This window comes from Mya arenaria, chromosome 4 (assembly GCF_026914265.1).
Source record: "Mya arenaria isolate MELC-2E11 chromosome 4, ASM2691426v1".
NCBI lineage: Eukaryota > Metazoa > Mollusca > Bivalvia > Myida > Myidae > Mya > Mya arenaria.
Window position 1 is genome coordinate 18,704,407 of NC_069125.1, and position 24,528 is coordinate 18,728,934.

The 24,528-nt window shown below is 33.4% G+C and overlaps 2 protein-coding genes across 2 annotated transcripts; one reads left to right on the forward strand and one right to left on the reverse strand.

Annotated features, from left to right (window-relative positions):
- Positions 1-84: 84 nt before the first annotated feature.
- Positions 85-11,540, reverse strand: LOC128231839 (THO complex subunit 6 homolog). The gene is made up of 13 exons (XM_052945060.1): positions 11,508-11,540; positions 11,225-11,340; positions 9,336-9,400; positions 8,773-8,830; positions 7,782-7,833; positions 7,021-7,058; positions 6,189-6,237; positions 5,175-5,252; positions 3,981-4,083; positions 3,357-3,478; positions 2,919-3,032; positions 1,113-1,241; positions 85-527 (listed from the first exon to the last, which is right to left on the reverse strand). Exons 1-13 carry the CDS (start codon positions 11,511-11,513, stop codon positions 441-443), a joined length of 1,017 nt encoding a protein of 338 aa, XP_052801020.1. The 5' UTR covers positions 11,514-11,540; the 3' UTR covers positions 85-440.
- A 25-nt stretch (positions 11,541-11,565) lies between these two features.
- Positions 11,566-23,495, forward strand: LOC128231840 (transducin beta-like protein 2). Its single transcript, XM_052945061.1, has 12 exons — positions 11,566-11,756; positions 12,541-12,747; positions 13,005-13,056; positions 13,404-13,466; positions 14,068-14,176; positions 14,570-14,669; positions 15,876-15,962; positions 17,207-17,392; positions 18,413-18,592; positions 19,401-19,490; positions 20,396-20,492; positions 21,343-23,495. Exons 1-12 carry the CDS (start codon positions 11,642-11,644, stop codon positions 21,401-21,403), a joined length of 1,347 nt encoding a protein of 448 aa, XP_052801021.1. The 5' UTR covers positions 11,566-11,641; the 3' UTR covers positions 21,404-23,495.
- The last annotated feature ends 1,033 nt before the right edge of the window (positions 23,496-24,528 follow it).

The following is a 24,528-nucleotide window of genomic DNA, read 5'->3' on the forward strand; positions in this document are numbered from 1 at the left end:
ACATGCTATGACAGGCCCAAAATTAAGGTAATTTTTATGAATATCTAACACATTTATGACAAGAAGGAAAGATTATTTCAAAAGAATATTTAATAAACTCTTTCAGATTTATTAAATCTATGAATACAAATTATTGGATGAACATTTGTTCATCAGCTGAAAATCACTGAATACCCTGTGATATACATGTGATGTTCATATGTGACGATATTTGACAACTTTTCATGATTGATCAACTGTAGGCCATACGTGAATAGGTTTTCCATTTTTTTCATTCATACATGTTACAATGATAAACTATAACCTCTGATAATGTCATACACTGAAGCATTGCAAGCTTTATATCTTATGCTATATAAATGCAACTGTTACAAAGACTAATAACTTCTTTCATCAATACAATTTTTCAAGGTATTAGTAAAATTCAAAGATTATTTCTTTCAGACATCAAAAACCAGTGAAAATGCTTTGTATCCAAAGTTTGTGCAAATGTCGATCTTGGAACTGCTACCAGCTACACTGAGGACCTGAAACATCATTGAACATTGAATGACCATACCAATATAACATACTTTACAGCATTACAAATTTAGTATCAGAGCAAAACAATATTTCTTGTATCATTAATTTATTTTAACAAATTTTGCTATAGCAATATAGCTATCACTAATATATATTCAAACTCTCAGACTAAAAAAGCGAATACATGTTGGTAAAGTGTCCTTTCAGTGCAAGGGGTTGTTGGTTTGATCCCGCTAAATGCACACAGTGGTCGAAATTAGCACAAGCCCGCAAGCCCTGCACTGGTTAAATGTCTTTCGGGCTTGCTCAAATTCTGAATTTTATATAGCAGGGCTTGTTCAAAAATCTGATGCCAAGCAATAGTATAATATTTCGGGCTTGTTGATCCAAAAGTCTAATTTCGATGACTGTGCACATATCAATTTGTGCAGTCTGAATAATTTTGCACCCCAAACAATTGCCTCACAGTGTACAATAAGCATCAAGGTCATTGAAATTCGACTTTATTCTCTGAAATTCAAGGATGAATATCAACATTTAAATGAGGAGAGTGTTTGAATGTTCCCATCTAAAGTGGAATATATCATTACCTTGTTACATTCTGATTTTGAATTAATGGCAACGCTGAACACGCTGGTGGCAGAACATGGCACCTGAGATTTCCTGTCACCATTCACAAACCAATGGTTCACATAAGGGCTGCTGCCGCCTGATAATAGCTGTAAGGTAAAAGCTTAATTCAGTGGCTGTATTTAATAACCAACTGAAATAAAACTTTAAGAGTTAAAACTTGTGTTTTGATTGGAAAGTAAGAATAAATGGGCAATGGACTAAATAAAATCTTTAAGGCATATCTAAAGATAAGAACTATATTGAATACAGCCCATCATAGCAGCTTAGACACCCCTTTGACTGCAGTGATCCCAGTGACAGAATGACTAAGGGAAGTAACTGCTGTGTGGAGTTTGGATCAAAGAGGTATTCAAAACAATAACTTTACTGTTGATTCTGACAATAACTAAACTGTTGGTTCTGACAATAACTACACTGTTGTTTCTGACAATGACTAAACTGTTGTTTCTGTTCTGACAATAACTAAACTGTTGTTTCTGACAATAACTACACTGTTGTTTCTGAGAATAACTACACTGCTGGTTCTGACAATAACTAAACTGTTGGTTCAGACAATAAATACACTGTTGTTTCTGACAGTCACTAGGCTGTTGTTTCTGACAATAGCTACACTAGTGGTTCTGACAATAACTAAACTGGTGGTTCAGACAATAACTACACTAGTGGTTCTGACAATAACTACACTGGTGGTTCTGACAATAACTACACTGTTGGTTCTGACAATAACTTCACTGTTGTTTCTGACAATAACTACACTGTTGGTTCTGACAATAACTACACTAGTGGTTCTGACAATAACTACACTGGTGTTTCTGACAATAACTACACTGTTGTTTCTGACAATAACTTCACTGTTGTTTCTGACAATAACTACACTATTGTTTCTGACAATAACTACACTGTTGGTTCTGACAATAACTACAATGTTGGTTCTGACAATTACTAGACTGTTGGTTCTGACAATAATTACACTGTTGGTTCTGACTATAACTACACTGTTGGTTCCGACAATAACTACACTGTTGGTTCTGACAATAACTACACTGATGTTTCTGACAATAACTACACTGTTGGTTCTGAAAATAACTACACTGTTGGTTCTGACAATAACTACACTGTTGATTCTGACAATAACTACACTGTTGTTTCTGACAATAACTACACTGGTGGTTCTGACAATAACTAAACTGGTGGTTCTGACAATAACTACACTGCTGGTTCTGACAATAACTACACTGGTGGTTCTGACAATAACTACACTGTTGGTTCTGACAATAACTACACTGTTGGTGCTGACAATAACTACACTGTTGGTCCTGACAATAACTACACTGTTGGTTCTGACAATTACTAGACTGTTGGTTCTGACAATAACTACACTGTTGGTTCTGACAATAACTACACTGTTGATTCTGACAATAACTACACTGTTGTTTCTGACAATAACTACACTGATGTTTCTGACAATAACTACACTGTTGGTTCTGACAATAACTACACTGTTGATTCTGACAATAACTACACTGTTGTTTCTAACAATAACTACACTGTTGGTTCTGACAATAACTACACTGGTGGTTCTGACAATAACTACACTGTTGATTCTGACAATTACTAGACTGTTGGTTCTGACAATAACTACACTGTTGGTTCTGACATTAACTAAACTGTTAGTTCAAATAATAACTATACTATTGTTTCTGTTACTGACTTAACTGTTGTTTCAAACTGCACTGGATGAAGAGGCTAATAGTACTACCTACCAGATCTTCATGATACATGGCGAAGTTGTGTGTGGCCCCTGGGCTGTTGTATGTGGTCATGGGACTGAGGGAGCGGAGATGCCAGGCTGACAGGTGAGGGGCCCCTCCACATACCTGCAATTGGAGAGAACATTTACACAAGTGTTTGAATATCCTTTTACCTTTACACTATGATATCAACAGCCTGAGTCAAGTGTTTGCATATATCCTCTTTGACACTACCTTTATATAAACTAATATTTATCCAATCTTTTTAATGCATTGACACTACTGAATTATGTAAGTTGCTAAATTTTGCTTATGTTCGTGATTTCGTCACATCACAAATTCACAGAGTGAATGTCAAAGCTTGTTTGAATTATTGAAGTCACACCCCATTTACATTCACAGTTAACTTGATTGAAATGAAATCAATACCATTTCCTATCTATAACATACCAACCAGTCCTCATTGACATCACATGTGACACAGGCGACCCACTTTCCCAGGCTTGGTCTCGCAGTTGCCTCATGGGAACTCGGATCAAGGATTTGTACAGCCTCCCCTCCCTGTCTGCAATCTATCAGGAAGAAAAAGATATTTTTGTGGTTTCAAACAAATATTTCTCGCCCATTTGGTCTTTCAAAGGCAATGTTTACAAACAATCAAAAATTGGGATTCAGACTTATTACTCAAAGAGTGAAACATATTTTCTATGCAGCAAAACATTGGCTGTAAAAAGGGCTGTTTATAATCAAACTGGAAAGTTTCACACTTATTCACATATAGTTTGCCAAAAGAATCTGGTATAAATGAGTTCTTTTAGATTTTACTTTTGTGAGTCTGTGCTTGGAGATGGTTCATAAGCACAGGTTAACAGTGCTATCTAATTTACAAACTTACAACCAAAACCAGGAAAGCAAAATATGCTACTTGGAAGCAAACTTCTAAAGGGGGACAGTCCTATTTCAAAGTGCCTTCCTGATGTGGGCTGTGTGTTTAAATTAAGTAGCTCTCAGCAAAAAAGCTGTCTTCAAAGTAACTAAACGTAATCATTATGAACTAATCTAGTGATGGCTTACCCCAGATCCTTACAGTACCATCTTCAGAGGCGGTCACACATTCCCGCCCAGCATTCTTTGTGCACAAGCAATGTATGTAGTCCTTGTGCCCGCTCAATGTACTCTGTAAAAAACATTCACATTACATTACATGCATTTTTTAATGAAGACCGACTTCATATTTCAATTTATTTCAACTTGGTTAAAATGTAATAGTGTAATAGACAGGCATTTATAAAGTACCCAATACCGGATTAATACAGCAATAAAATATACAATGGAATTATACAATTTTTTAATGTATTTTATGTATATAGAATGAAGAGGAATGGCATTTTATATTTTCATTTGACAAACGATAAAAGAATTTTCAAACAATTTTGTTTTTATTTCAGGCAACAAGGTTACTTAGAAGAAAAAACATTTACTTTTCTGTGTGGTGTTTATTCTGCTGCATAAAATGTATATAAATATACAGGTGCTAGGGAGTCATTTGAGGATCAGGTACCCAGGACCAAAATTTCTACGTGTCAACGCCATAGTTATAGATTACTTTTTTAGAATATCTTTATTTTGCATGTATAATTTAGTTTAATGTATTTTCTCGTAAATCATATGGGTACAAATTTAAAAAATACATATATACATGTAACGTAACCTCTAAATTAGGTACCTTTTATCTTCAGTCAGCAAGATACACCGTGTACATGTCATACCAAATGGTTAATTCATCGTACTCCAACATAGAATTGATGCGTGTTTCAGACATCTTTTAGCTGGACTTAATTTTCACAAATTTCATTTCTTAGGAGCTGTGCAATGTGACAAAAATAAATGCAAGATGATGGCATAGAGATTAAGGATACATGAACACATGCTTATAAAACCCATCCCGTGTTTTAAGCTTGAAAGTGTGACAATTATGTGAAAAAAGACAACATTTTCTTAACCCACTTTCTTTCTTGAGCTACTGAATGATTTATAATTGGCTTTTGCATACACATTCCAACTCCTTATATGGTCATCCTTCACTTAGTTTTGTGACATTGTTCCTTTAAAGGAAATAACACAGAAAATATCTCATGTCCAACTGAAAAATGTCCAAAATACCTATCCAAATTCTGTCTAGGCATGTGGTAAGTTACGTACATCCTGAAATCGGAAATTGAAATGCTTCAGTCTGTCTGCTAAACATGGAGCCAGTTTACAACTTACAGTGAGGTTGCCAGATTCAATGTCCCAGATATGTACATTGTTATCGCCACATCCAGCCAGCAGCTCTGTCCCTGTATCCTGGATAAAGAAAACTAGCATTAGTTGATAATAGGGAATGAGTCATGTCCATCTGAGATTCTCTGTAGGTATGTGCTGCTGGTGCCTTATTTGAGCAACTGATATTGTGCCCAGATATAGTTGTTATCATGACTATTATTCTATCTGATGAAACAGGTATTTAATTTGCATTTATAAAAAACAAATTGCATTTCATGCGGAGCTTAAACAGTTATATTTCCATATAAAACTGGTGATTCTGATGATAAATATGCTGTATGCTGAACTTACCAGCAATGCTAGAATTTGGGCTCAAAATTATAGGGTTTCAAACAGCATCAGGCTTAGACTCAACTGAAGCCTTTTTAAGGGAACAAGAGTGTAAAAAGTGTGGAATAACTGGGATAAAGCTTGACCACACAACCTCTTGAGTGAAAGGCTGACATTAATGTTTTAACTACGAGAATAACTCACCAGAGTAACTTTACATTTGAATCTACACAGCAGAATTTAAAATAATTGCAAAACAAGAGCCCCAACTTAAAAATATGCTCTTTTGTACAATTGTCTCCCTTAGAGTATACTTTTGCTAGGGCTGCAGCATTTCAAGGGCCATAATCCAACACATGGCCTGATCTTGCTGCTTTATGAAAGAGACTAGGCTTTCATGGATATCTAACTACTGTAAAAGTTTGATTGGGATACTGGAAAGTGTAGCATGATCACAAGCAATTGTTTATGGACGCAGGCACAGACGACAGAAACAATGCCATGGCATTAGCTCTTCTGGCCTTTGGCAAGTAGAACCAAAGAGAAAGAAAAAGCCCAGCTATACAAAATCATGAATTTGAGCCAGCCCAGAGAGCATTTAACCAGTGCAGGACTTGCTCTGCATTGCCGACTTGTGCTAATTTTGAACACTGTTAATGTTGCTTATAGTTTAAATATAAAGCAAACCTGTTTATTGAGTGCTATTGTGTTGACCTCAGGATCTGTATACATTTGTCTGAAATTAGAAAATATGCATACTAAATTGTCCAACAAAAAAACTCAGATATCATTTTGTTGTAAACAAAGTTTCTTTTTATCAGAATGTTTTTTGGGAGCGGGCTGTCCTTGATACAGTTCTATTCACAATATACAATGTGTACAACAAGCCAAACAAATTAACAACAAAAAACTATTTTCTTTGACTTGTGGAAAGGAAAATAAATATACTAAATAGTCACTGTGACATAGGGAAGACTACCAGAACTACTTGCCTACTGGTAAATATATGACGCTCATAATTCAAATGTTTCTGTGATAACTATACTATCATTGAGATAATGCCAGAATGGCATTTATGCCATGTTATGACATGTGGTTTACGGAGGAGATTTTACACCACACAGGACATTATGTGTAAAATCTCCTCCGTAAACCACATAAAGATCAGAGAAAATGTTCTCTGCATTCTATTTTTTATACACTAATATTATGAGCAAATACTTTACCAAAAATTCATCACAACCATTCATAACGAGTCTTTATAGGGTATATTATTTATACAGACTAACAAAAGATTTTAAAACAATAACTGATAGCAGCCATCTTATCAATGAGCAGACTGTGTGATGGATAATGGATTGACACAAATAGTCCAGCTATGAAGGTAACAGTATGTTTATTTAAATTTTAATTTCAGACACTAGCCATGTGTTCAATTGAATTTCTCGATATTACTTCTTGTCTGTTTGTATTTATGTAGTACGCTTGTTGATAAGATGCCCTATATACCGTTACTCACAGTTTCGGTAACTGCAAGGTCCATGCTACCTTTGCTGCCTAAAAATGAGAAAGAAGTTCAGCATAAATTTGGGAAATTGTAAACAGAATTAAATGGATTAAGGTTACTTACGTAATTTAAGTATGAATTAAGGTTACTTATGTACAATAATTATGTTTATGTGGTGACCCCATATTATTTTGTTGTCATTTAGAAGGGTTCTATCCAGAATAAGGCTTTTGGCCCTGAATGTTAGGAAAAGATCATTTCATGTCTGATTTAGGTTGAAATAAACAAACAAAACAAACTGCAAATCCTTTATCTATGTTTTTTTCTAGTTGTTGATGGTACATTTTATTAATCAATTATAAATACCTATAATTCAAATGATACCAAAATTATAATGGTAAACTGGGCATCAAAATTTATTATTAACGTTAATGCCTTAACATAACGAAAATCTTAATTGTTTATCAGATACCTTATATACAAGTTCAGGTAGTTAGAACTACAGTGTTGTAACCACCCCTTGTTTTAAAAGTGTTATTTCCTTATACACCTTTTAACATACCCTGTCTACAGGTCTTTTGGTTTTGGCAAAAATCACAAAGTTTGAAAATTGCATTGTCATTATTTAATCATTAGCAAACATCAGTAAATTTATACTTCAAGAGGTATTAAATTCGCAACCTGATTGATTGGCATAATATCATGAATGTAAATCCCTTGCAGAATTTTAACCAAATCTACATTTCATGTCCACCTGTTTTGTTTATCAGTACCTTATCTAGTATTTCTGACCAACCCCATGCAACGATATCGCCATTTCCAGCACTGAAAAACAAAACGTTAAAAAATGATTTGTAGAGAAAAGATGACAAACACAAACAAAATTTTGAATTCTTAGATTGTTCTTTACAAAAATCTGTGGTTAGTCATAATTATCAAGATTTTCCGGAACTTATCCAATCATTGAACTTAGACTTTTGGATGAACAAGCCCGAATTCTTATACTATTGCTTGGCATAAATTTTTTGAACATGCCCTTATATATAAAATTCAGAATTTGAGCAAGCCTGGAAGACATTATACAAGTGCACTATATATATATATGGCTGTATTATTATGATATTTTATTATATGCTTTCCTGTGATTTATAAAGATTTATCAGTGAAATATAATTGATATTTAATTGAAAATATCAAATTGATACTTTTCACTACTTTGAAATTCTAGCCCGCTCTCAGTTCCAAACCAAACATCAGGCTGGGAGACAATATCAACAGCATCATATTATATGAAATGACGCTGCAGGCACATACAAATTGGCACATTTTCCTAAAAAAGTGTTATTAATTAAATGACTTTTAACTCGAATTTTAGGCATATGATAAAAAAAAATTTTGTGTGTTTCAGTGTCAGATAGCAATATATTGTGAACACCAAAAGTGATTATTTCACTCCTGGATATGCCTATCGTGAAATAAATCTTTTGGTGTTCACTCGGTGAAATATATTGTAATCTTACACTGAAACAAACATTTATCCTGTATATAACACTAGAGCCTGATTACCCGGTATATTTACCCACAACATTTTATTAGCAAAGGCTTGATTTGGGCTTGCAGACATGCACAAATTTCAAGCCCTGCTGTACACAGGTGTTTGGTCTACTTGGTAATGTTTACAGACTTACATTATTATATAAATAAGACTTTTATTAACATATTAAACTCAACATTTTGAATACACAAGTCAATAATAAATTATACCTTATTAGATGTGTATCAGTTGATAGAAGACAGTATACTGGTTTTCCTTTGGACAGACCTGGAAAACAAGCAACATCATCTATTGACCTCATGATTTGTCTTATATAAAATGTTAAAAACAATTAGGAACTTCTTTCAATAAGTCTATCAATGTTCAAAATAGTTTACAGGCCCTTTAACTCTATACCGAAGCAAATATAAAATGTATATTGATAAAAACAAGACTGCCTCATATTGAATACCAATCAGCGCATTTTCTTCAGTTGAACAAGGGGCATAACTCACTATTTTTTAAATCCAGAGTTTCATTTGAATATGCTTATGAGGTTTCTAGTTATGGCTAAGGTTAAAGGTCATTCACACAGACAAAATGATGGCTCACAATTACCCAACTTTTTTCCTTTGAAATAAGCTAAAAATTAAACTGATTATATGGGGGTATCTTAAGGGTGTGAAAATATGATAATACATGAATAACTGTGATTAGTAAATTCATTTAAACTGGAAATAGAATTGTGTCCAATGATTTGTGACATTTCCTGCATTCTTGAGTAGCACATTACCATCAAAGCTATATATAGGTTTTCTTGTTTCTTCATCCGCATTTGGGGACAGTGCAGCCACAATACTGTGAAAGAAAACAAAGTGGTTGGTTATGTAGTTTAGTAATCATAAATTAGATTTACGTTAATACACAACAATAAAGTAGAACTATACAATTTTAACAACAGATGGTTATACATGTAAATTGGTACAATGGTGTGAGTTTACTTTTTCTTCCGAGTGCACACAGACATCAACATCAGACTTCTTCTTCTTCTTTCATGCTTCTTCTAGGCGAAATATCTAGCTGAGCATCGATTTTATCAATGCTCTTTTTTTACTGGCTAAAATCCACAAACATCTAGACACATAAGAGCTCAGTGTCAATTGTGAGTGATTGAAACGATCATAATGTACACAGAGAATGAAAAAGCTCAACAATATGCCAGTATTTGTTTAATTGTACTGAATTAAAATTACCCTAGCAAAATAAATTATCAAGAATTGAAGGGGCCAGAATTGTCCAAAATCTCCATCCAAAATAAGCAGTTAAAACATTCCTGGGTGTGTGGTTTAACCTTTATATAAAGCGTTGCAGGCAAAGGCTTATGCCAGAAAAAGGTTATCTGTTTCTGCTTTAAATTCCAAAAGATATAAGGTAAATAGGTTGGGTTATTTATAATGTTCAGTAAAGTTATGTATTTTGTATGCTAAGGAATTATTTTTATGTAAAATAATGTTCTTTGCTGTTCTCCCTAATAGGTGTGAGGAGGACATTATGGACCATTGACATTACTGACCAGAACGGACCATATTTGGGGACATTACAGAATATGATTAATTGATCTATAAGTTTACTTAGTTTGTTTTAACTTTATACCATATTTTTGGACATTACTGACCATGTATATTTCTGAATCATGTGTATATTTATATGCTCTTATAAGTGCTTGATTGCTTTCTGAAATAAACTTTTGATTGTCATATTTGTTTGTTTTCATACATCTGTTTAAATTGACATAGTTTCACATTTCACTCACCAAGGGCATAATTATTCTGTATATGATTGTATTTAATAGAAATTCTATTCATATATTTATTTACTGTAAACTTATTTAGAGTTGGTGTACACTGGTCTTTTACACCTAATGGAATTTCACAGGAAAATTACAATGGTCACATTATAAACATCAACCATTCGCAATTTCACAGTAATTTTCACAGTTAGTTGGAAGACATTTGGCAAATGTCATATCAATTTTTTTTTATATAAATCATGGTCCACTCATAGTCTAAAATAATAGACATGTTATACAGGATTCTTCCAATCCCTAACGTCTAAACGGGAATGTGCAAAAAACGGTGGTGTTTTAAAAATATTGAAATTGTTTTAAGTGAAGTATTTTATGGTTGAAATTGATCATAAAGAGTTATATTCATATTTTACCATGTAAGTGAAATGTTTTTTTGCACTAAACAAGCATTTAATGCATTAAAACAAGTTGTTTACCTTTCCAATAAAACGTAAGTTGACTGACACAGACAACAATTATGCAAAGGGGAACAACTCGATACAATCGTAATAGCTCGGCCTCCTCCTGATCGGAACAACTACCTACTTTTGATACTAAACAATTTGTACGTGAATGATTTGCCATATCAAAAATCTTAAAAAAATCCGTCAACGTACAATTATTTGGACTAGGTCCACTCATAATGCTTCTCTAGATGGGACATCATGTTCCAAAATATGGTCCATAATGCCCCCAAATATGATTCGTTATGTCTAGTCCGTAAGGTCTATGGTCTGTAATGTCCTTAATTCCCCAAATAGCGCTGTCTTTGCAAATCACACCATAATACAATTTTAAAATATCTTATATACCTGTAAACTGTTTATTATATATACCTGTAAACTGCTATTTGTCCGTAGTTATTTGCAGCTACCAGATATTTCCCACAAGGGGAAAAACACTGTGCAAATACAGTTGTGTGCAAAAGCTGCCTTTTTGATCTGTCAGTTCCCTAAAACACATCGCGAAAATATATGATTTTGAGAAGTTTTATCAAACGGACAGGAGTAAATGAATGATTTAGATTTTGAATATAAAGGATAAGTATTGATAACTACATAATCATCAATATAATACAAATTTATCAAGATCATGTCATTTATCCTGCAAAATACTAACCGTCATTTTTTTCTAACCGGTAGCGTTTCTGAGCTATTTTTACGACTTGAAAGTTTTTCAGTGTCAAAAACTTACACGCGACAGTTTTGCATTTTCAGCTATTTTTGCTTTAAAACAATAAGCTTCCTGGAGCAATGGAGGAAGAAAATTCAGTTCCTGCAATTGCAGTTACGGCTGCAGTTGGTGCTATTGTTCTCCTTATCATGTTATTCTTTACAATGGGAAGGAAATCTCAAACTGAAGAGAAAGGTATATTTTTGAAATTATAACAAAATATGCTTCCCACTTTCATTTTAACCACTGGTATGCAACAAACAAATTATATTCTGTTACATTTTTTTGGTGTACAGTATAGAAGATTATTTACTAGTTTATTTATACTTACTTGCCATAGTGAGTCTTTTCTAGCAGCAATTTGAGTAAAGTGACAGAGGTATCAACAGATGCTGGATTGCACAATCTCTTGTAAAGTAATGAAACTTAACACTGGCCTTGGCCATCAAAATAAAAAAATATACCAGCAAAGCGCTTGTTTGTTATCATTTTTATTAGCACTTACATTTAGTCATGCTTTTGTTTTCCCATTCTCAATGTTTGAATTGGTAAATTCTCTAATATCGTGCCTAGTCATTCTGAAAAAATCTTTTTGTTAATGATGTCTGGACAGCATTTTAGAATGTCTAATATCTTGCCTTATCGTAAGTTACTCCTACAATTTTCATTCCAATTTACGAAAATTCAACGAAGGCCTGCATTCTAGCAGCATAGCCTGATCTACTTTGCTTTTGAGTTGAATCATGGGAATGGCATACATGTACGATAGCCTTTTAAAAGATTGTGATGTAATAATTCAACTTTAACTTGTACACCTTATCAGATACCGTCAGATACACTAATTGCGCTATGCTTCATTCTGTATGAAGTGTAACTGAAGAAAGTACCGAAGCCCTATCACATTAAATTTAAACTATTTCTTGTAGCCATAAAATCTTTATAATTTATATTGTAAGTTACACTGAATTTTGTTTTACAGAAGAGAGTGAAGATGAAACCAAAACATCAAAAAAGGAAAAACAACAGCCAACCACGAAGAAGACAAAGTCTGTTGCTCGGACGAAGGGCAAAGACAGAGTTGTCTTCTCTCACGAGTGGCTAGCCGGGTCCTTGAAAGGTCACAGCTCAAGGATCTTGGACATGGATTTCAGTCCTAATGGCAAATATGTCATAACTGTGGCTGAAGGTAACAGAAGGAACAAATGTTTTTGTGAATATGTTTAACTAATTTTAAGGAAATTGTTGGTTCCTTATAAAGTAAATACACGTTATTCTTGCATGAACAATGTATGAATAGGATATATCTTTATGGCCATGTATAAGCAAACTCCTGCAAAACTGTTATTTTTACATGGAATGTTTTGAAAATAAGTCTCTACCGTAATTATCAGAATCATTTTAAGATTTAACAGTTAAATATATCTTATATAAATTTTCTTTTAGATCGTTCCGTAATGCTGTGGTCAACCAAAGAATTTGAACAAAAGGAACACAAGTATGAATTGAAGTTATTAAATTTTCATATATATATATATATATATATATATATATATATATATATATATTCATTACTTAGTATCGGTATGGTATATTGATCTTTAAGATGCAATTATCATCTTTTGTTTCATTTTACATTTAAGTTCAATGAACTAACTGTTCATTTATCAGTATCATAAAACTATCAAATTTTTAGGCCTGTATAACAAAGATCGAGCTATTGGAATTATTAATAATTCAAATTTTAGAGTGTAATACTGCATTACGATAATCTTACGAATAAGTTGTATTTTATGTATTCACATATCATTTCTTCTTATATATGAGCAATTATTATCATTTTAGATTCATTCGGGGGAATGTAGACCTTGACCATGCCACCAGGGTCAAGTTTAGTCCAGACTCCAAGTAAGTTGGTAGTGATTCATGTTTCTAAATGATTTATAAAAAAAGAAGTCTGAAAGCATACAACATTACATAGGTTGATGCAAGAAATGTTTTGGTCATTTAAAAAAATATTTACCATTATAAATGTGTTTGTTTTAAGTAATAGCTTAGCTAAGTGGCCATAAATTCCCCAGTTTTAAAAGCGTTAAAATATTGCTAATATTTTTTATCTGTACTCAAATGATATTCTTTTTTGTAGTCAAATTAGTTTATTCAGTTAAACATGACAATGCATTAAAATAAAAATAAATAAATAATTGCATGCACCTGTATTGTGCGCCTTTAAGACGTCACTCAGGTATTCTTGACACAATGTTCACCAATCTCTTGGCTAAGAAAGATACATGTATTTGTAATCTAAAACTAAAAACTTTATTTAAAATACAAATATATTTTACTACAAAGGTAAGGTTCAACATCTGGAAAGATAAACCTGTCTGTGAACAACAGTTAATGTGTATATATATATATATATATATAAGACTGTTTTTTGGATAGCTGTGTAGTGATTAATTTAATTTTGAACATGTATACCTATGATAATCTAATGATACTTTTCCAGGGCTTTCATTGTGAGCCTTGGCAATGCAAACACAATTCGCGTGTTTCGGATCGGGAAAAAAGATGACGGAAGCCCCGGCAATATTGCCGGGGCTCTAGACTTCCCACAGGTATGTGTTCGTATTGATAAAATAAAACTTGGTTGTCTCATCTTGAATTCAGCTAGAATTGAGAGCATTCAATTTCAGGTAACAGTTCATCACTGTTTTAGTTCAAATTAGCACAAGCCTGTAAGCCCTGCACTGTTAAAATGCTTTCCGAGCTTGCTTAAAGTCTGGGATTTATAAAGCGGAAGAATTCGGGTTTGTTTATTCAAAAGTGTTAATTTCTATGACTTATCGAACATATTTTTGGAAGTTTAAAGTCTTTTTAACCCATTTCCATACGCATTTGTGAAGTTCTGTTTGCATTTTCTTCACAGAACCAAAAAGACATTTATTACACAGCTCAGTAGTCTGACAGTACTTTTCCATAAAAAAATATTTCCTTATTCTCTATTACAGAAACATAAAGCAGAGATCATCAACATTGGGATAGCCAGCAGTGGACGGTTTATCATGAGTATTTCCTCAGACACCGCCATGATTGTGTGGTCTATTAAAGGTAAGAATGCAATGTGTTTCTAGGGTTTTAGCCAGGTTTTTTAATGGACAGTGTGCTGCGAAAAGGGATAAGGTGATATTGTTGGCATTGTGTCAGGCTGTGAAATTGTTTACATATCATGTTTTTCACAGAAAATGTTAGAAATTATGGTTCATTGAAGGAATGCAAGATTATAATAACTGCCAAATAAGTTTTTATGAATTTAAAATCATATTTTAAGTTTCTCATCAAAACGAAATGTTTTATTATCTTAAATATTTACTTCTATGAAGGCCTGGAGGGTGTACATTCAGGTCTCCATAAGCAGTGTGTGTATACCACGTGATAAATTACGTTATATATGCTACGTCGGAAGGCAACATTTTGCTTAAAATAAATACTTAAATCAAAAATAACTTTTCTTTTACTGTACCATTTTAAATAAAACAAAGAGCAGTCTATGCCTCTTAAAGAGCCCCGCCTTTTTTTTATTACCACATTTTGATAAGGTGATTAGTTCCATTAAACACTTCAACAAACCTGTTTCCAAAATAATGTTTTGACAGCGCTCCGTCAGACGGCCGTATTGTGAAAAGGTTTGTGGAAGTGTTTTAAGAAACTAAACTCTCAATCAAACGCTGGTAAAAGACCGAAGGCGGGACTCCGTAAACGATGTAGACTGCACCATGTTTCATTTAAAATGGTGAAGAAAAAGTGAACTTATCTTTGTTTTAAGTCTTCATTTGAAGCAAAATATTGCCTTAGCATTTATGACGCAATTTATCAGGTGGTATACACACACTGATAAGGGCAGAAGGATGCTACCAAAAAAAGACAGGGTGTAGCACCTCCCCATTACTCACTAGCTGATACCCTATTTTTTCGATTTAAACTTGTATAGAAAAAGTTTGTGTTTAAACAATGTAAATTGTATTAGAAAGTGTCTTTGTTATATGATATTATTAGTCCTTGTCTCAGTATTGCTTGGCAGGAGCAAGGTTTTCACCATTGTAAGGTTATTTTCATACTGTGAGTATACAGAAATGTTGAGATTAAACACCAAAAGATTCTTGGAAAATGGGAATAGACAGTTCTAATGGTAATAGTTTATGGTTACAATAAAAAAAAATGGGGGGGGGGGGAAACTGCAAATAAGAAGGTTTCAGTCATTGACATTGAAAATGTACTCTCAGTATTGGTATAAAAACCTCTGCTTTATGTTTATAGGCGATGTGCTCAGTGAGATAAACACTAACCATATGAACAACTACTACGGAGCAGTGTCCCCATGCGGAAGATTTGTGGCCTCCTCAGGTTTGGTTTTATTTCATTTTTACACAATCTGTGTTTTGTAGCCTTGTTCGTCACAGTTGTGTCCCTTGTTGTCTGTCTGTTAGGATCAGACGCCACATAGTGGTTCCTTCCCTTTGCTGTACTGGAACCACTGCCAGCCCATCAATCATATCTGGTGACCATAATCAAAATTTCCTGACCACATTTAAAATCTTTTACTTTTTTGTATTAAATTGAAATCTATTTTATTTTTAAGATTTGCAAACATGAATTATTTTTAAGATTAAAACAATACAGTTATGAGATGAAATAAGACAAAATTTCTTCAAATTTAAATTGAATACCGTAGCTGAAATCCAGTTATTTACGTTTGTGTTGGCAGGGATCTCCCCTTCTTGTCAAGGGAGATAACGGTGTTGGAGATTGAGCTTTGATTTTTGTGCTTTTAAAGAAAAAAACATGTCTTGGCTACTGGACTTGTCCCTGTAGTTGCCATTGTTTTATTGTTGTTTAATCTAAGATTCTAACATACTTGTATGAAATTGTTCATGGAAATGCTGAAGTATTAATTAATGATGTAGTACCACTTAAAATGGAAAAGTGACTGGAATTTTGATATTTGGTATTATAAAAATCAATTTACTTAAAAAATTGTTGCCATTTTCCAGCTTTTTGGTATATCTTTTAATCCTTATTTATTTTGTAAATATCATATGATATGTTCACGAATATTTATTTGTAATTTTTTTTATATCATACAGTCCTCCAGCTAGGCCCAAATAGCACCCCACCCTGCTGCCCTTTTCCAGCACTCTGCTGCCTTTTTACTACACCCTGTTTGGTCCTTTTTTTGACAGAAATAAGCATAACAATAATAAATATGCATAATTTTTACACTGAAGTAAAAATAACAGCTAAAGGGTTCATTACAAACTGTTTCTATTGAAAGTAGTTACAACACATACACTATAACTAAGAATTGAATATTGACCCTTGAAAGTGACCCATTTAAAGGCTCATTCAATGCACATCAAAAGTGCCCTTTCTGACCTAGCACCCTACCATTTTCAAATCCTGGCTGGAGCACCATCATAAATATAGGTGAATATAAATCGCTCTTGCTTCCATATTCAAGTAGAATCCAGTACTTGAAAATACTCCCTTGGGGCGCCCGAAATCACCACTTCTTTGATGTGAGACTGATACATATACCACTAGACCACTCTTACCCTCTTAAGATATATTAAACTCTTAATCTTATGCAGGCTTCACACCAGATGTGAAAGTGTGGGAGGTTTGTTTCACCAAGACTGGGGATTTCCAGGAGGTTAGACGAGCATTCGAGTTGAAAGGTCATTCCGCCGGCATCCATTCCTTCAGTTTTAACAGTGATTCCACGAGAATGGCCTCCGCTTCAAAAGATGGCACTTGGAAATACTGGGATACAAATAGTAGGACAATGCTTGAATATTAGTCAGTTTTGCTGTTGAATTGATAAGCCTTTAAGGTTATAACTTAATGATATATGGTTATGTATGTCAAGTTTACATGTACTTTTGAGATATTTAAGTATAGATTAGCATTAATTTCTTAAAATTACCTTAAAGTTTTTGGAATTATGCAAGATGATATAAAAAGCGCTATGTAATAATTGAATTTTAGCTAATCTATTTTGCAGAGAAGAAAAATTATTGTGTCGGCCTTGTTTTTATGCCTCCGAAGGTGGGCATATTAAAATCGCACCGTACGTCCGTCTGTGTGTCCGGCTTAATAACTCGTGTCCGGGCTGTAACTTTCTCTTGTATGGACAGATTTTGAAATAACTCGCCACATGTGTTGGACATACCAAGGCAACGTGTCACGTGCAAGACTTGTGTCCCTCCCTCTAAGATCAAGGTCACACTTGAACACCATTCAAGATATTCTAATGAAACTTAGTGCTCATGTTGCCAGAGACAATGTGCATATATATATATATGTTTAGTAAGGCTCATACTTAGTGCTTTAATATTTGTTGAGTTTTGCCCTTACTTGACAGATAAAACACAACAAACCAGCAATGGTTTTTGCTTACCAGGCTCTTCTTTCAGCTCTCATAGCTCAAACAACTTTTTAGCTGGTCTGTTTTTCGAAGAAGTTCAGTTGCTATCACAGCAACTCTTGGTGTTGCTGTTAGCGTCAATTTTTTTTTCAAATGTAACTGGATACATACAGAAAAATATGCATTTGTATAGCAAGGGCCATAACTCTGGGTTTAAGTTATGCCCCTTTTTTAACTTAAAAACAAAGAGGCAAGCATTGGCGTTCAATCCCCTGCTCTCTTGTTATGACACAAAAGAAAGACTTAAAAGTCAGTATTAATTATTTTCTATTTGCTTTTGTTTCTTTCAAAGTTCCTGTTTCCCAACATTTACTGGGGTATCTATATATACATACCTTCATTTTATGATCCACCAATTGACATTTTTCAGTACGATACGATATGAACCAGGATCCGTATCTGTTGTTCACGGGAAAACTCCAGTGGCCCGGCCTATGTATCATATCCTTGTCCCCGGATGGTCGAACTCTTGCCATGGCACAAAACTCTGGCCTTCACATCTGTAACTCGTCTGGACAGGATGAGGAAATCATTGAAAATGTTCACTCAGGTATTGTAGGGCCAATTTATGCTTTTGTGGTTGAGTGTGACAAAAACTGGTAGCTTACTTCTATTTTTAATTTTCTGTTTTCTTAAAGATGCTCTCTTACTCCCAAAGAAGATTAACCACAATTAATAATATTGTTTTAATATTCCAAAAAGGATGAAAAAATGTGGAAAACAATAATTCTTAAGAAGGAAACCGAGTTTAATTTGAAAGAAATGAGCATAAAACACGATATTTTAACCTTATGAGACTATAGTAGACCACAGAAAATCTTTTAGCATTTACCAATCATTTAATATTTTTGTGCTTTCTGCTATTAAATACATCTTGTTATCAGTAATTAATAGTTTCCATAAATACATTATTTAGTAAGTAGTTAAAGGTTTATCAGTCAAAATGTATGTTTGTTAATATACATGTGTATGTATTGATTTTTGAATAAGAGTGTCACTTTAACAAATATAGGGTAAATTTCACGAAGAATTTTAGATTTAAAACATTTTAGTACTTAGGTAGAAAATCTTCCCTAGAACTGCTCCTTGAATTTTTGATGAAGTGGCCCCCTGTTGTCTTTTACGAGACATAAATAAATACACCGTACATGGTTACATACTTGTAGAGGGTGATAAAAATGCTTGTTTTAAAAATCCTTGACAATAGGTTGAGATGTTATTGTTATCCCTCTGCAAATGAACATCATTATTTGTCTTGCGTTTTATAATTATATACATACATGTACATGTCATTGTTTTAAGGAATTATTCAAATTAAATAAGAAATGCTCTCTATAATATCTGGCTTTTTATTTCAGAAATATCATCCCAGATAGGGTTTGACAACTCAGGAAAATATGTGCTCAGTGCTGGAGACAAACATGTCTATGTTTTACATAATATCACAGGTAAATGTTAACACATTGCAATCTTTATTATGCCCTGTTTGAAGAAGATGGGAAACTTAGGTTTGCAATGTTCAGTCTGTCAATCAGAATTCCATTTCATTATTTTTTCAAAGAAAAAAGTCAGACTGTTGAGATAACCTTAGTGTCTGTAGAACCATGGGCAACATGCAAAATCTTCAACCTTGGCCATAACATAAAAATCTAGGTATTCAAATAAAACTTTGTACACCTGTTGCCAGAGATAATACTCACACGCATCACAAGGACCGCAACTTTGACTTGAAAAATTAGTTAATTATGTCCCTTTGTTGACAAAAAAGGTGTAAAACTTAACCTACAAAATATCTCAAAAATAATTAAAGATATTTAGATAAAATTTGGTTCACTTGATGCCAGAGACAATACCAACTTGTAAAGCAAGGCCTGTAAATCTGACTAACATTTGTTCAGTTATGCCCCATTTTTGCAACCCAAATAAAACAGACAAGCATTTGTGTTTGCTCTTGTGCTGCTATGTTCAGATTTGAGTTTGGGGCTATACCATTTAAACATATAACATCTTGGGGGAAGGCACTTTGAAATTATGCCACCCCCCTAGAGAAGCAAATTTACCCTTTTGGGGTCCAAATTAGCGAAAAAACACCCCCACCCATATACTATAAAAATAATTGCCTTCTTTGTGTGGATTATATGTTTTTACTGGAATAGCCCTGATTGATCCAGATCTTTGTTGCTCCAAGATACAGTTTGGTGTAAAACAAATTGCTTTTGTATTTTAAACCTTAGATAAATAAATTATTTCCTATTAAACCAATAACTTAATAAATGTCTTTTGTTTAAGTAACATATTTCATCCATATTAACTATTGCACATGTTGTTATATTGACATTTTTATTTTTCGTAGGTTATAAAGCCACAATAGAAGAACTTGTAAGTTTAGAAACAAAAGCAAACGGACAAGCCATGAAAGAAAGAATCAGATCTCAAATCACTGATGCACAGTAAGTATTCAGAGTTTCTTGTCTTGAATTGAATGATATCTTATCAAACCACTCTTATGTAAACAAAATACTGAAAATGGGTTATGATAAACATTAAGAGAAATAATTATTAAGGAGTAATTGCAATTATTTTTGCAATGAAAATAACTCAAATTATTTGCTGCGAATATATCTTTATTTCCTAGTTACACAATGCCATTCCTATGGCATTCAGAAACACTCAGTTCTCATCGTTAAATATTCTCGCATGAAGTTCGAAAAATTTTTGATGACGTGACAAGATCTCAATACATGCCTTTCTCTCACGTGACTTGTAGCGGCCGCTACATATAGAAAATAGCTTTAAGCATTAACTTAAACATACATTAATGCTTAATATGTTTAGGTTGTAAATGATATGGCATGTTTTTTTCAACTCTTAAACATTTCACATCGTGGGGTTGATGTAACAAAAAACTAACATTCATAAGAAATGGTTCATTCAATTGGCCAATTGTTCAGAACTTTGTTCAAGTTAATAACGTAATTAACATGTGAACTATTTTATGATGTGTTCACATAAATAAAAAATAAACAAGTCCAGCTGTAACAGTTGCCTCAAAACTTTGTTAGAAATACAGCAGATCACGAGTGTATCCATTAAACTTCCATAGGAGTAACAATTGGAAAGTAAACAATAAGCTTTAAGTTCTGAACAATCGGCCCCATATAAACTCATTGAATTGATCAATAATGCTATTTTTTGAGAGAATAAAGGCAGAATTGCATTTTTCTGAAAGCTGTTGTTTATGTTTTAAAGATGTTTTTACGAATCTTTACAAATTACATCATTCTTGCATATTCCCCGCAGAGTTGCCTTGAAGCGCATACAGGGAGAAGGAACAACAAATGGCCACGCAGGAGGAAAGTAGTCTCCACAACTGTGTCAAGTTTTAAACGCTGAGAAAGTTCAACTGTGGGATGCAGTGTAGTTCCACTATTGAAGGATGCTATGTGAATCTGTATTATTTCTTCATAAATTTTAAAGAATGGTTTGGTCAATAATCATCTTGATAAAAAGCTGCAGTTCTATAAAGTTTGGATCCATGATTAAAAATAATTATTTTGATTTTAGAAGAATAGATGATATAGGATGGTTTGAGATTGAGATACTAAATATATATTCATCTTATGGTTTAAAACATGTTTTCAGACTGATATATTATTGGCTTGTCTTTAATTCAGACATTTTTCAAACCATTCGATCATGAAAGATGCTACGTTGTTTGTTATGTGTCATGGACGGAGAAACTATCCTATAGTTATTAAAACTTATTATTTGTAGTCTCTAACTTGTTTGTTTGAAGATACTAAACATGCAGGGCGCTTGTCATATCTTAGTTCAACAAATTGTGTCATAATATCTATATTACAATCATGCTGTGTATTGAGAACAAACAAAAACATCAGCGATAAAAATGACAATTTAATGTGTTCAAATATGGTTAAAAGTCACAAACCATGAGGATGAGGAGCCTATGGTTGCATTTGTGTGGGCCTTTCCTCCAAGGCGGTTGTGGGTTCAAGCCCAACCCCAGGGGAACATTCTCTTGATCTCTAAAAGGTCACCAATACTGGTTTCTACCCAGGAAATGGGCCCATAAGTGATTCATATTGGCTCATTAATATGTGTTAACTATTAAACTGAATAATTACGAATTATAATTTGATTTTTTTAATAAGTGATTTTTAAACACTTTTACCATAAAAAATTAAATGGATCAAAAGATGGGATCGGCTTGAACAATCATTTCGCCTGGAAATGGGCATTTTCTTGTACTAATGTGCACTGTTAATCCTTCTGTCTGTAGAACTTTTATTTAGCTTTTAAGACATTGTTTATGATTTGTAATTGTAATGGTAAAAGTATTTTTATTTCATCTGTTTTGCTGAAAGAAGAAGTTGAACTATTATGACATCTTTGGCGTCATTGATGAACATCAAATTTGACATAGGCCAAAACACAAAAAAAAAATCAAGATATTCAAATGAAACTTTGTATACATGTTGACTGGAATACATAAGACCATCGTTGGCATTCGCTTCACTGGTCTTTTGGTGAATATCTGAATTTTGTTTATCATTAGAATTTCTAGGATTTTGCAAAAATGTTCAAGCTTTAAAATTACATTTGTACAAGAAGTGCTTGCATGAAGTACAAGTCATAGGTTTTAAGGATTGATCGCATATATTTGTGTGTTTATGCTGGAGGCAGGAGGGCATGCATGCAAATTCCGTGAAATGCACGTTTAAAAATAAGTGAAACCGTCTGCAGGCTGAGTTTTTATTGTTAAAGAAAAGTTATGACAACATACTTTTGTGTAATAGAATAGCCAATAATTGTAATGTCCTATACCATTGGTTATATGACATCCAGCTAATCCAATCAGAGCGCAGTATTTAGATAAACAATGACATCATAAACCCTTGCGGGTTATACAATGGAAATGTTAAGTTTTCTATGTATGTAAGACCAGGGAATGTAAATGTTGTAAAGTAAAGCTGTTGTGCATTTCTAAGGTACTGTTTTTGACATGATTTGGTATTGGGTCGATTTACAATATAAAATTTGAAACAAAAGGTCAATAGGAAAACTTCACTACAGAAAATTTATACTATAATAACATATATATATATATATATATGTGTAACTGTGAAAATTGCTATGTTTAATATGCATAATATCTTTTAACTATCTTGGGCCAAATGCTTTTAAAACAATACATATTTGTAACATAAATATAACAGTTTCTTTGTTTGCTTTTGTTCAAATTGTGTTCACCATTTTGATAGTAATATACCGTTATTGTTTTACTTTTTGTAATTATTTTCGATAACGATAATTCATAAATTTATGAGAACTGTTTGACTACAGACCCAGTTTTCAGTACTTTGCTTGTTATTTGGTGTTGGAAAACGCTATAAGCCTTATGTGTATTATGATTAAAGATAATATAAGAATTAGTTGAATTTGTTCCCTTATTAATTTATCTGCGCAAAATTTCCCATGGCAAGTCATTGTGACATTTACAGTGCTCATGGCCAGCATGATACACGTTTGGTAGGTCAGTCGTTATGTGATGGTCAATATTTTACTTGTTTACACTGTTGTAGCCATATTTTCCAACCAAGCATCATGAAACTTCGATAATTGGTGTTTTCAGATTAAAAAGGAGTTCACTTGGTCAAATATAATATCTTAACACTAAAGGGGTCACATTTTCTACCGAATCTTAATAAAATTTGGTGAGAATCAGTGTAGGTATGTATTTGAAGACACGTATCATGTCGGTCCAAACTGTAGATCACTAGGTCTTATTAGAAAAAGGTTACAGTAAACACCAAAGCAGACACGTTAGATAACATTATCAACCAAATTTTCATCAAACTTGGTCTAAATGTGAAGTAGGTCATTTGGTCATGACAAAGTTTGTTTACACTCTAAGACACTTACTTCCAGCAAATAATGATGCCTTAGTGTAAGAGAATACCAGGTAAGCTGTCAGCCTGTTTAAAGCCTCACTTATAAATAACTAGATTAGATGATTGAGAAATCTGTTGTAGGGTTATTATACGAACGATCATGTGATCACCCAAATGACATTCTGAATCAAACTTTTTCCAAAACTGCACTGAATATATTGTTGTATTTTTACCTCATGTACTTTTGATTAATGTTTGCTATGTCCAGTATCAGTCCAACTGTCTTTCTGTTCTTTCCCCCATAATAGTCCTCTTGCAAGGCCTGGGTATCTGGATATATGGCTATATAACACTCTGTCGTCTTTGACGTGTCTAATCGTCTGGTAGGATTATAGATCTCGAATGATACTTGGAGGAGTTAGAACTGTTGCTTCAACTGGATCAATTCGTTTACATGTGATGTATGTTTCCGGTTGTTGAATACTTGCAGCAAGTTGTTTATTGATATTATAATGCTTTGCTTCAAGATTGTCCTCAACTTGATGCGGGGTCACTGACGTAGTCATTTGTGTCG

Coding starts and splice junctions, on each gene's coding strand:
- LOC128231839 (XM_052945060.1), bottom strand. Junction 4,084..5,174: donor TTGAATCTGGCAACCTCACT/GTAAGTTGTAAA, acceptor TGTTTTTTACAG/AGTACATTGAGCGGGCACAA. Junction 528..1,112: donor CAAAATCAGAATGTAACAAG/GTAATGATATAT, acceptor ATGATGTTTCAG/GTCCTCAGTGTAGCTGGTAG.
- LOC128231840 (XM_052945061.1), top strand. CDS start 11,642: ATGGAGGAAGAAAATTCAGTTCCTGCAATTGCAGTTACGGCTGCAGTT. Junction 14,670..15,875: donor GATTGTGTGGTCTATTAAAG/GTAAGAATGCAA, acceptor TTATGTTTATAG/GCGATGTGCTCAGTGAGATA. Junction 19,491..20,395: donor TGTTTTACATAATATCACAG/GTAAATGTTAAC, acceptor TATTTTTCGTAG/GTTATAAAGCCACAATAGAA.